This window comes from Ptychodera flava, unplaced genomic scaffold (genome assembly GCF_041260155.1).
Source record: "Ptychodera flava strain L36383 unplaced genomic scaffold, AS_Pfla_20210202 Scaffold_30__1_contigs__length_3116999_pilon, whole genome shotgun sequence".
Taxonomy (NCBI): domain Eukaryota; kingdom Metazoa; phylum Hemichordata; class Enteropneusta; family Ptychoderidae; genus Ptychodera; species Ptychodera flava.
In genome coordinates, this window is record NW_027248352.1 from 1,355,499 (window position 1) to 1,368,106 (window position 12,608).

Below are 12,608 nucleotides of genomic sequence, written 5' to 3' on the forward strand. Positions count from 1 at the left end.
GTCTGCTTGGTCTGTTACCTTCAGAAAGGGGCGTAGTTACAGCTGTTGCATAGCTGTTTATCTGCTGCCAGGGCTAGCAGTCTATAGAGAGGGGCTTATAGGTACGGCTATTGTTGGCCAAGTTCTCTGATTGCCAAATAATTCACTCCAGTCAGTGAATTTTCCATTTCACTAGTTGAAAAAAACAGCGAATGGTGAATGGTGTGGTGAATGACTTAAACTTTTGCTCCAACTTTCCTCAATGGAATTCTCAACCATTCCCTTAACAAATCAAGAATTAAAATCGGGCATTTTGTACTAGAGAAGCAAATCAGCTAACACTTACCGATATTTGAAATTCAAAATGGTCGCCACTCCTTAGTTAACTCTATGGGGAACACTGCATGAAAACGCAATAATACAGATAAATTCACATTAATGAGTTGCCTGTATTATAGAATAATACACGTGAATTCACATGAATCCACATGAATACAGGCTTTCTGAATACAAGCAATGGATTATTAACTGTATTCACCTGTATATGCACTATTCAGCTAAAATACAGGCAATAATTCATGCTAATACAGTAAGTATTATACCGTTTTTAGCAGTGGAAAAATAAAATTTTTGATTTTCAAAAAACTAAGATGATGAAAATTTCTTACTTCAAGAGCTTTAAAATGAGCCCCAACAAGTGGTAGATCAGAAAACAATGGTAAAAATTTGAGGGCCTAAATAGCTGTTTCCGACACGCGTTCTGCCTTGGTGTACTTGTATGATAAATAATGTATGCAGGGCCAGGATGACTACAGGACAATGCACTATCATGTGATGAGGTATGTAGTGTAAGAATAACCAAATCCAGAAAGTTATTCTTGATGACATTGTATTTCCTTTACATTTCAGATATATGGTGGTATCGCATACCTTATACGGGATTGGAGGTACCTCATTGCTGTCACATCAATGCCAGGGATATTATTTACAATGGCCTATTGGTGAGTCAAATACTTTAATAAAGGCCCAGTACCCTGTAACTTTAGACAAATTTCTCTGGTTTGTCTTGAACGTATCGGCTACTGTGTCTTGATAAAATACCCAGCACCAATAGAGCTTCTGAAACCGTTCAGCCGTGAACGTGCAGACGCAGCTGCAGAGTGCGCTGCATACAGGGTCAGGTGGGGACGCCTGGAAATGGTCAGTGTTATTGAACGGGCACTCCGTACATCTGTTCTAGTGCAAGGAAAATTCTGCTTTTCTTAATAGTAGATGAATAATAGTGTAGAAATATCTTGATTTTGTGATAATAATTATTGTGGCTGTAACATGTCTTTGCTGGCATATAGAGCCTTTTCAAATGTTGGGCTGGACTTCTTATTAACCTTTAACCCTCGACCCTTCAACCCTAGGATAATCCCAGAATCCCCTAGGTGGTTGATAACCCGTGGCAGAGTTCATGAAGCTGAGGATATTCTGCACTATATTGCAAATAAAAATGGAATGAGAGTCACTAAAAACATGCTGCAGTTAGAGTCTTCAGATAAGTCTTCAAACTCTTCGAAATCTTCTCCCATGGCTGGAAAAACATATGGCTTCCTGGACCTATTCCGGCATTGGGAATTACGGAAGAGGATGTTGATCTTAACTTATACATGGTATGTAGTGTGGATTTTATTGTACACCTACATCTACAACTAACCTATGAATTTCATTCTGCGGTAACTTTCTGTACATGTGGATATTTATCTTGTAAGATGGAAAACTAAATATATATCAATGCAGCCATATAGCAAGATATACTATTCAAGTCACATTGAAACAGGGTGTGTTTGTATCTTTTGATAGGTTTACATGTAGTATGGTGTACTATGGATTAACTATGAATGCCAGTAGTCTTGGAGGAGATAGGTATCTGAATTTTATACTCTCTGGTATTGTGGAATTACCTGCATATCTTGTATGCATGATGTTTATTAACAGGTAAGTAGCAATCAATTTCCTTTCAAATACATATCCGTATATGCTTTCAGCAAGGCTTCTTGCTTAACTAAACCTGAAATCAATGTAGGTTGGGGAACTTCCATTCAGGAAACACATCAAATCCAAATGTATGTCCTTAAATGCTTTCAGCAAGAGTTCTTTATTGGGTTGGCCAACCTGAAATCATAAAAATAACATTGGGGTTCTTCCATTGAAGAAACACGTCAATCTTTGAAGGGTTTTAGAATTAGAGTTAGTTGTAAGGCTGGTGTTAAGGTAGTGTGGCGCCTCGAAAATGAAAGACTTAAACTTTTGCTCAAACTTTCCTCAATGAATATTTCAACCATAAACTTACCAAAGCAACAATAAAATTCCGGGGTTACCATGCAAAGTTTGGAACTAGCAAAACAAATTGCCAAACACATTTTGCAATTTTTGAAATTCAAAATAGCCACCATTCCTGTGTTAACTCTATGGAGGAAAAATTAAATTTTGGATTTTCGAAAAACTAAGACAGTGAAAGGTTTTCTTTCTCCGAGAGCTTTAAAATGAGCTCTCACAAGTGGTAGATCAGAAAAGAATTGTGGAAATTTGAGAGTCCGACTAGCTGTCCCCGAGGTGCGTTCTACCTTAATCAAATGCCTATATGTAGTTTATTTTAGTTAACCAAAAAGAAGGGGGAAGTGGTCTCTATATGAAGTCTTTGCATGTTTTCTTCTTAATATGATTAATGTGATATATGTCAATTTTCGCACATGATGACAGTGACTCTGTTTATTGTCCTTCAGATCTGGAAGACAGAAAACTTTATTTTGGTCCATGATGCTAGGAGGCATTGCATGTCTGTCATTAATATTTATCCCATCAAACACAAGTACGTATTTCTATTTTACATCAGTTTTGGAGGCCCTGATTAGAATTAGATGAGGTTTTAAATGATGTAGTCATAAAATTTTTATGAGATTTAGTGAACAATAATGAGTAAATACAGTGTTACATGTAAAAAAGACATGATTGAAACACAAGTCTTTTATAGCAATATGCATACATTATGTGAAAAGTGACTAATGTTTGCTATTTCTTGGCATTCAGAATATTCTGTTAGTAGACTTTTATTGATGACTTTTGTATTGGAAATAATAACTTGTATGTTTGCCATTACATACCTGTTTTCTCATCCAGTTGTTGACATTTAATATTCTCATTCACAGGTCACATTGATTCCATTAAAACTTCCTTGGCATTGCTTGGTAAGATGGGCATTGCCGCGGCTTTTAACATCATTTACATTTACACTGCAGAACTCTTGCCAACTGTATTGAGGTAAGAAATCTAGCTTTTCAGAAAGAATATGTTCTAATTGTTGCTGTATAGAATTTTCAGTTCATCTGTGCTATCCCTGTACAATTTTGTTTGTGGAAAGAATAATTTTGAATATTATTGCATTCAGGAACACTGGTATTGGAGTCTGTGCCATGGCAGCTCGTATTGGTGGAATACTAGCACCAGCAGTTGTACCATTGGTAAGTACATGTATAGTCAAACCATTTAACTACAGTCAAACCTGTCTTAGTGGTAACCTCTCTATAATGGTCACCTTGCTGCAGTCCTGTGGCATTTTACATGTAAAGGGCTTCTACAGAATAGACACCTCTCGTAGGCTACAATTACAAAGACCTCTGGAGTGGGTAGGGGAGATATCTGGGGGGAGGGAGGGGCTCGAAAAAATTTGCAACATGCCAGAGGGGGATCTGAAAAAAATTGACATTGCAAAGCGAGGACATGAAAATTTATCGATTATCAAATTCTTTTCCAAACACCTTCTGGCACTTTCATGTCCTGCCATTTCCATTTTTTGGGGGCATGTTTTAGGATATTATTTATTGTTGATTCAAGCAGCCAACTTGAGGCAAAAGATTTAGGTTGTCATGATTTCTACTTACCTTACCCTTCTGTTGTGCACTGTTATTGTTCAAAACTGTCCTCTATAATGACTAAAAGATTCAACTTAACCTTCCAATAATAATTTTGGAGATAACTTATTTGATAACATTCAATAACAATTTTGGAGATAACTTATTTGATAACATATTCCCGTTGACAAGACATTGGGTCTAGGTCATTGTCAAATGTTCATGTCACTGTATGTACGTTTTTAATTTTTGAGGACTTTGACCGAATACAAACTATTTAGAATAGCAGTGTCAACAATAACAACTGGAATCTTCAGGTCAAACAACCTTTAAATGACAGTTTAGGAGATGATAACCTTTGTGTCCAAATCCTTGTGAAATGACTCTAGCTGGAAAAATACATGACCACCATCCCTCAATACAGAACTGTGACCGTTCAAAAGTGTTCGAAAGAAAAACAGTGACTCTCTCTAAGTGTCACAGTCAGTATCAATAATATCTGAACTGACATATAATTTCTTATTTGACCTTTGAACTTTCATAGAATACTTTTTAACCTCTACAAATAATCACTTTGGTGAAATTCAAATATCATATTTGTTATTCACATCTGCTCTTTCAAACATCCTATTCTCATCACGTACATTTATATAAATTATCAAACATCAATAAATACAAAAATTTACATAGTTTTGTATTCTAAAAAAATTATCCATAGTTTCCTCATAGACTGCAATGTATAGTGAATCAACATTTCGGTGAAGTTTCAAAATAAAATTCCTTGCACACACGTGCACTTGTAACCACCAAAGTCTAACACATACAATAATATCAATTATCAAACATCTACCGGTATAAATACACAGATTTAGCTAGTTCTGTATTAAAAAAAAATATTGGTAGTTTCCTGATAGGCTACAAGGTATAGTGAATCAACATTTTCAGGGAAATTCCAAGTCAAATTTCTTGTACACATATGCATTTGAAACCAAACTGTTCTAATCAATTACAATTATGTTAATTATCCAGGGTCTATATATGCACAAAGATTGCTTATTTTATGTTGGGAAATAACTATTCACAGTTTTGTCCTAGATTCCCATGTATCAACATTTTCTTGTACAAATAATCACTTGTAAGTACCCTCTTCTAATCAAGTACAATTATCTCACTTATCCAGTGTCTATATATGCACAAAACAGTAAGTTTTGTATTGGAAAAAAAATATTCACATTTTTGTCATAGACTGTCATGTATAGTGGATGAACATTTTCAGTGAAATTCCAAATCAAATTTCTTGTACACATATGCGCGTGTAAATACCCCATGCTAATCAAGTACATTTATATCAATTATCAAATGTCTATAGATGAACAGATATTGCTAGTTTTAAACTGGAAAATAAGTGTTCATAGTTTTCTCATATGTATAGTGATTCAACATCAATGGAATCCAAAAATCAAATTTTTTGTACACACATGCACTTTTTACCTGCCACTTCAAGCAAAGTACATTTACATGAACTATCCATTGTGAGTTTGTTAGGGGGTATTTGAAAAAATCTGAGAACATTTTTTGGAATCTCCTTCCCTCCCCCCATCCGCACCCCTCTAGAGGTGTTTGTTAATGCAGCCTTATGTGTTCAGTGGCAACATGTAATTGCTCCACTTTGGTTAAAAAACTGTGTACGATTGTCAGTATGTCTGACTTTGAATGACCTCTACCTTAAATGTTTTGAGTAGAAAGCAAGAAATCTGTCTATTTTAAACTGATTTTATAGCCACAAAATGATTCATTCAAAATTTGTCATTATTTCCAATAATTTGTAATATCGATTATCCTCGGATTATCCTTCGGGATGTTACTAAGACATCATACGTGCAATCAGAGGGCAATTTTTATCACAGAAATGGAGAAAGCTACCAGACAATTAAACCATGCAAATTGCTACTGACGGACTGTTTAAAGTCATCTCCAGCTTGTGATTATACAGGTTCTATCACAAAGTGTGGTATTAAAAACTGCAAAACCTGTAGTATGCTCATCACTACAGAACAGTTCAGTAGTAGTTTGACAGGTAAGACTATTCTACCAAATGTCTGGAACCTCTGAATTGCACAACAAAAAACGTAATCTATGGAATTGAGTGTTCATTGTGCGGGCTCATTTATGTTGGTGAAACAGGAAACAGCTTACGATCTAGAATGAACGGACATCGCAGTGGAGTGAATCGATCTTTGGATGTGCAACTTTATAAGCATTTTAACCAGGACGATCACTCCACTTTGTCTATGCGTGTCCGTATTCTTGAAAAAATATACATCCAACCAACAGCCCCACACTTAGTTCACCATTCCGTAGACAGAGAGAATACCACTGGATTAGACAGTTAGGTACCGCAATGCCTTATGGTTGTAATGACAACATCAAAGATATAGGCAATCTCTCAAGTCCTGGTTGTTCAGAAGTGAATGTGATGGGCCTATTTGAGTCTTCTGTCCGTAGAAGACGTAGTCATGGACATAGGCGTTACCATCGGCCTAAATTGGATACATCAGCTACATCCAATTGCCATGACAAATTTCATGAACTGCTTCTTTTATTGCAGAAGCCTTTAGGTCTCCATCACATTCGTACTTCATTATTTGCTCTTTCCATCAAGGACTTGAGAAGGTTGCATGTCTATGCATTGGGATTGTCTTTGACAGATCCGAACAAACAACCGTACAGACTGGTTAGTATTATTGCTGACATTGCACTATACAGACTATACAAGCCTGTTCGTGCTGAACCTATGACTGATGATCATCGTCATTTCATACATCTTCCATTTACTAACAAAGGAATTGATGCCATTAATGTCAGCAATATACTACACAACAAAAAGGTTACATCAACTATACCTGTATACTTTAAGAACCAGTCTGTACCTATTCTGTCATATCAATACACCAAGACAATCTCCAATAAAATATTCAATTACAATAAGGCATTGCGGCACTTAAAAATTGATGAATTCCTTCAAACACCAGCATCCTGTGACTGCTCTACATCTCCCTTCAAATATACTCCAGTTGGCCATGTCATCACTGGTGATCTGAACTTGGTTGAACATCACCACCTTCGTAAGATATTATCTTGTGGACCCAAGTTCAGAGAACCTCGCAGGATCAACTGGAACCATAATTTTAAGATCATCATGGACTCAGTTGAAGATTATGCCAGGAAATGGGCTAAAAGGGAGGATGTAGAGTTGGACACACTGTCAGAATGCGTCAAATCTGTGAGGAAAATAGTGCGTGGCCGTATTGGTCGACTAAGATCACATGTTTGCAGAAGACCCTATTCTGTATTTAAAGATCCTGATGCTGTTAAGTGTTTGAATGATATCCATGACAAATATGTTGTCGTCCCTGCTGATAAAGCTGCCAATAACATTGTATTTGTCTGTAAGAAGTATTATTTTGAATGTCTTATAGACGAACTTGGTGTAACTAAGACCTCCACCAACTCCACTTACAGACAATCAATGTTCAACAAATCTGAAATTTTGGCAAACCATAAGTCATTCATGGATAATTTTAATATTACAACAAAGGATGACCATAATAAGTTGCCTAGCTTACACTGGATACCAAAGCTCCACAAAACACCTTACAAAGCTAGGTTTATCGCAGGATCTTCAAAATGTTCAACAACAGAGTTATCGAAGATACTGACTTCTGTTCTTTGTACTGTTAAACGGGGACTTCAAGCATACTGTGATGTTGTCTTTTCTCGGAGTAGTATAAATCAAATGTGGATATTAAAAAATTCGAAGGAACTCTTGGAAAATTTGAAATCAAGATCTGTTTCAAAAATAACATCTATTAAAACTTTCGATTTTTCCACATTGTATACCACAATACCACATGATAAATTGAAAGAACGCTTGAAAAACATCATCAACCAAGCATTTTTCTACAAAAACGGTTCACGCCGTTACAAATATGTGGTATTAGGGTATAATTCTACATATTTTGTTAAAAATACAACTAATGCTAAAGTGTTTTATACCGAGAAAGACATTATCAGTATGCTTGATTTCCTCATTGACAACATATTTGTTGAATTTGGAGGACACATTTTCCAACAGTGTATAGGAATTCCCATGGGCACTAACTGTGCTCCCTTACTTGCCGACTTATTTCTGTTCTCATACGAGGCAGAATTTATCCAGAACCTTATCAAGCAGAAAAAGGTCTCTGTAGCTCGTACTTTCAACCTTACATTTAGATACATAGACGATGTTATTCATTGAATAACTCTGAATTCAGTAAATATCTCGCTATGATTTATCCTCCAGAATTGGAGATTAAAGAAACTACAGAAACGGCCTCTTCTGCTTCATATCTGGACATTTTACTTGAATTTGACTCCATGGTCACCTTTCTACTAGGCTATATGACAAGAGAGATGATTTCAACTTTAGTATAATTAATTTTCCACACCTCATCAGTAATATTCCACTCTCACCTGCTTATGGGGTATACATTTCCCAGCTTATACGATATGCAAGAGCATGCAGTTCATATGGTGATTTTGTAGAGAGACATGGCCATCTCTCTTTCAAACTGTTAAATCAAGGTTACACCAGAGCAAGACTTGTCTCTACATTCAAACGCTTTTTGGCAGGTATCGCAAGCTGGTAGATAAATACAATATCTCTCTTCGACAAATGATCACTGATGGCATCGGTGACATTGGGCCTTAGTTAGTGACCACTACCTATCTGACTTACAGATTGATATATGGCGGGTGCCACATGTGGGGCAGGATGCGCTTACTATTTTCGAAACACCTGACATCACTTCTTGGTCTTTCGGCCAGAGGTCCATATATCTTTCTTTCATGAATTTGACTTTGTTTGTACCGTCTATTTACTGTCTGTTCTGTGCTGTTTTGTGTCTATGTTTACAACTATTGTCTTACAAATTTTGACCTAGTGTTATTAGATTATGGATTGGTATGATTGCGATTATTTGTAATATCGAACGTCATTGTTGCTGTTACCTGTTCCGTAATTCATCCCTCCGCACACTACAAACATTGAAAGTAATGCCACACCCATCGTCTGTAGAAAGGCAGCCTCCATATAGTGGTCACTTTTTCCTTAGTCTTTTGGGTGACCACTGTACAAAGGTTTGACTGTACTAAGTTTTCGACCAACCCAGCAGTGCCATTGTAAAGTAGTCTGGCCCCCTGCCCTATTTCTACCGCTGGCCGCGCTGCTCATGAAAATAGTGTCAGGTATGGGCCGCCATGTTGGTCAGAATTTTGACAGCATATTTATGCGCATAGTCACCTGATTAGATCATGTGATCAGCACATCTGTACTGTGGCAAACTCAGAAATTAGATGAAGAAACATCAAATGTTAAAGTTGTTTGCATGGCTTCACTTTTAAAGTCCCTGACTCTGTACTTCTGTGATGGCATTTAGTGGTGAAATGATGATTATCATCCATGGTTTGTACGGCAGCGACTCAAAAATAAGCGATTTTTCGTCTTTCATTCAGTGTTGACATAGGATGCTTAGTTCGGTACACCATAGAGGTAAAATTACTCCATGGGCAAACAAAATCTAAATTCGAAGGTAGCTCAACGTTGGAAGTACATTCAGTGCAATCATTGCACTCGTACTATTGACCAATGATAGTCATGCATACAATAGCCCATACCTGACCCTATATTCGTTAGCAGTGCAGCCAGTGAGTGGTAGAAGTGGGCCAGGGGACCAGAATAATTATAGAGTTGAAAGCTTTTTCCTTTACTACAGACATTATTGTAGTTGTTACCAAATTGCAAGAAGAATGCATGCATTAGGTTCAAAGGTCATCATGTTAGATGCAGCCAAGTTAACTGACGTCACTGATATACAATGTAAGGCATACATGTGTGTGTGTTCATTGAACCTTTGATGTGTTTATCTAGACATCTATAGATTTAGTAAAGTCAGCAGATTTCACTGCTTGTATTCCTGTGGGTACATGGGCTTCATAAAATTTAGCACAAAAGTAAGTATATTGACAAGAGATTTTATGAGTGTCTTTGACCGAGCAAAGCGGCAATTCTGCATGAAAGACAAATTTTACACCCTCATAGTTCATGCACATCTTTAACATTTGACATTTTATATCTTGTGACTCAAGGGTGAGAGTTTAGCTTTCTTCATATTTGGTGGCACTGGATTCACAGCCGGAATGTTTGACTACCTTCTACCGGAAAGCCTTAACAAACCCTTGCCAGAGACCATCGCTGATCTGTCACAGACAAGTTCAAAGGTCACCAACAAGGAAGCCATGGTGATGGACGAGCAGCGAGTCCAGGATGTTGAGAGGAAAATAGACAAACTGAGTAACCATGACGACACAGCATTTTCAGAAAATGATGATTAGGAAGGTTATCTGAAAAGAAGTGAATGAAATGTCAAAATATTCTTGTTAATATCTGCAAGACAGGGTATAGAAAATTGATGTAATGGAATAAGTTTTTTATAAGGTGAATGATATGATTGCATACAAGAGAAAAAACCAGACACCAACTTAATCTCTTTCAATAATTAACCCTTTGCGACCATGGCAAGGTAATTCTATTGGTGTCTTGTTCTTATTTTGTTTGTTTTCTGGTTTGTCTTTTTTGTCATCAAAAGAAACGCAAGTGTTTATAAACTGCAGTGTATACATGGACAGGGTTCAGCTTGGATAAACAGAAGAGCGGCCTCTTTACATAACAATGCATAATTTGAATATTCTTTCCTTGTGAAAATGTATCAATTTGTATGATTATTAAGATATGAATAGACTGCTGGCAAAACTGGGAGTGGCCCACCCCTTAAAGGCATGGTTCAGGCGTCAGATTGCCTTGCCAGGAAACTTACTGACCAGATAACAATTTCCATGGAAAACAAAAGGCTATGACACCTTTATAATCTTCTGACAGACTAGAACAAACTCGATGCATGGGATAGAGTTCCCTACCTTTAAAATCCCCTTATGGAGAACTCTGAAGGTGAATATTATTGTGTACACATTTTTTATACTTACAGTACCATTTCATAAACAGGACAGGTAACATATGATGTTTTTCCCAACTTTGTCAGCTAAACTGCTACTATTGGCATCTCTCTTTGTTTTCAAAGTCATAAAATGTCGAAAGCAAATCCCACCATATTACCATGCTGACCTGCCAAGGGCATGGATTTGACTTTCAATGAAACAGATATGAAAAGAAAGCCATGTATTCAGAGATGAATTCATTTGGATTACAATGGAACACAAAACATACCTACCTCTGGCATCCAGGAAACAAGTCTTTTATTAAAATATTGTATTTTCAGCAATTTGATTCATAAAAATGCACCGACTTTCTAACTAATCTCAGGATCTACATTATCGCACGCCAAAGATGAGTCCCTGTAACAAGGAATGTACGTTGGGAATGCCAATCTTTTGTATGTTCTTAAGAGTTGGGAAAATGTAACCTTGAAAATCATTGTCTTTTCCCAAAAATACAGGGTCTTAAAAGCAAAATATGAAGTTTTGAGACCATGGAGCCTCAAATGTGTAATTTGCCAAATGTATCAACTAAGAAATGGCAAAGTTCCAACAAAATATTAAGTACAGATCATTTGTATGTGATTCAAGTTAACGTGAGCTTTATATCTTTTAAACCGTTTTCCCGCCAGACAGTCTGCAGTATTACTACCCAATTTGCCAAGTTAGGAAACAGTGGTATTGAGCCAAACCATGTGTATTTTTGACCTGGCTTGGTATGTCATAGAATCTTGGGTCAATAAAATATTGTTTACAGTATCTCTGTTTTCAGGGGTCCTCACATCTTCAATTTACTTTTCATCAGTTTTCACCAAAAATTCATCGTGGTCATAACATTGGAGATTTTCTGTTATATAACTGTCCCTCATGCTTGACTTTCTGCTTTCCAAAAAAATCTTTTCTGTAAAGTATTTGTCATAAAGTATCCTTAATATTTTCACAAAATGCAAATGAAAGACATAAATGAACTAAAGACTGTGATTTCAGGTCTAGATACTTTCTGTAACTTGCCTTCCTTTAAGTAATAAAATAAATCAAAATCTGCCAGATGTTTCAACTCAGTCTGTTTTGTAAAGGAATTTTTGTTCTGTTGCTTGTGTAAATACATATACTTTACAATTAATACATACATTCCTTAAGAAACTCTGTCTCAATCTGCATAGCCTGCATGTATTACTCTCTCACCGCCTGAAAATGACGCCCTAATGATTTGTATTTCCTGGCAATTAAAACAGTTTTATCTACTATTGTATTGTTAATCTCTGCTGACGTTTTATGCGCCCAGTTATTCGAAGAGTGTCGTTTTAAGATACCAGAATGACTAAGTAGTTACATGTTTGCGTGCAGCGCAGAGGGGCAGGAGATTTGGGTCACATATGGACGTTGGGGGCGCCGTATCTCCCATATTATGACATAACCCGATCCGGGAAACGAAGTGATATAGAACTGTGTATTACTGGCAAACCGGAAACTAAAGATTGTTTATTATTTGATGATCACATCAAAGTAGTTTTTGGCAGCTCTCTGGCAATCTCGCGCGAAGCTTCTTATGGCTCCCTAAAGACTACTCGTCCAGCCGGTAAGGTACTAGGGCCTAAAGGAAGGTGTACCCCTGTGAATGTGTGGATAACGCATAGATCA

At 36.8% G+C, this 12,608-nt stretch overlaps 1 protein-coding gene across 1 annotated transcript; it reads left to right on the plus strand.

Moving 5' to 3' along the window:
- The first annotated feature begins 882 nt into the window (after window positions 1–882).
- On the plus strand, window positions 883–12,011 carry LOC139127332 (solute carrier family 22 member 15-like). The gene is made up of 7 exons (XM_070693250.1): window positions 883–980; window positions 1,392–1,637; window positions 1,828–1,962; window positions 2,751–2,836; window positions 3,174–3,285; window positions 3,413–3,485; window positions 10,065–12,011. Exons 1-7 carry the CDS (start codon window positions 949–951, stop codon window positions 10,308–10,310), a joined length of 930 nt encoding a protein of 309 aa, XP_070549351.1. The 5' UTR covers window positions 883–948; the 3' UTR covers window positions 10,311–12,011.
- Window positions 12,012–12,608: the final 597 nt, after the last annotated feature.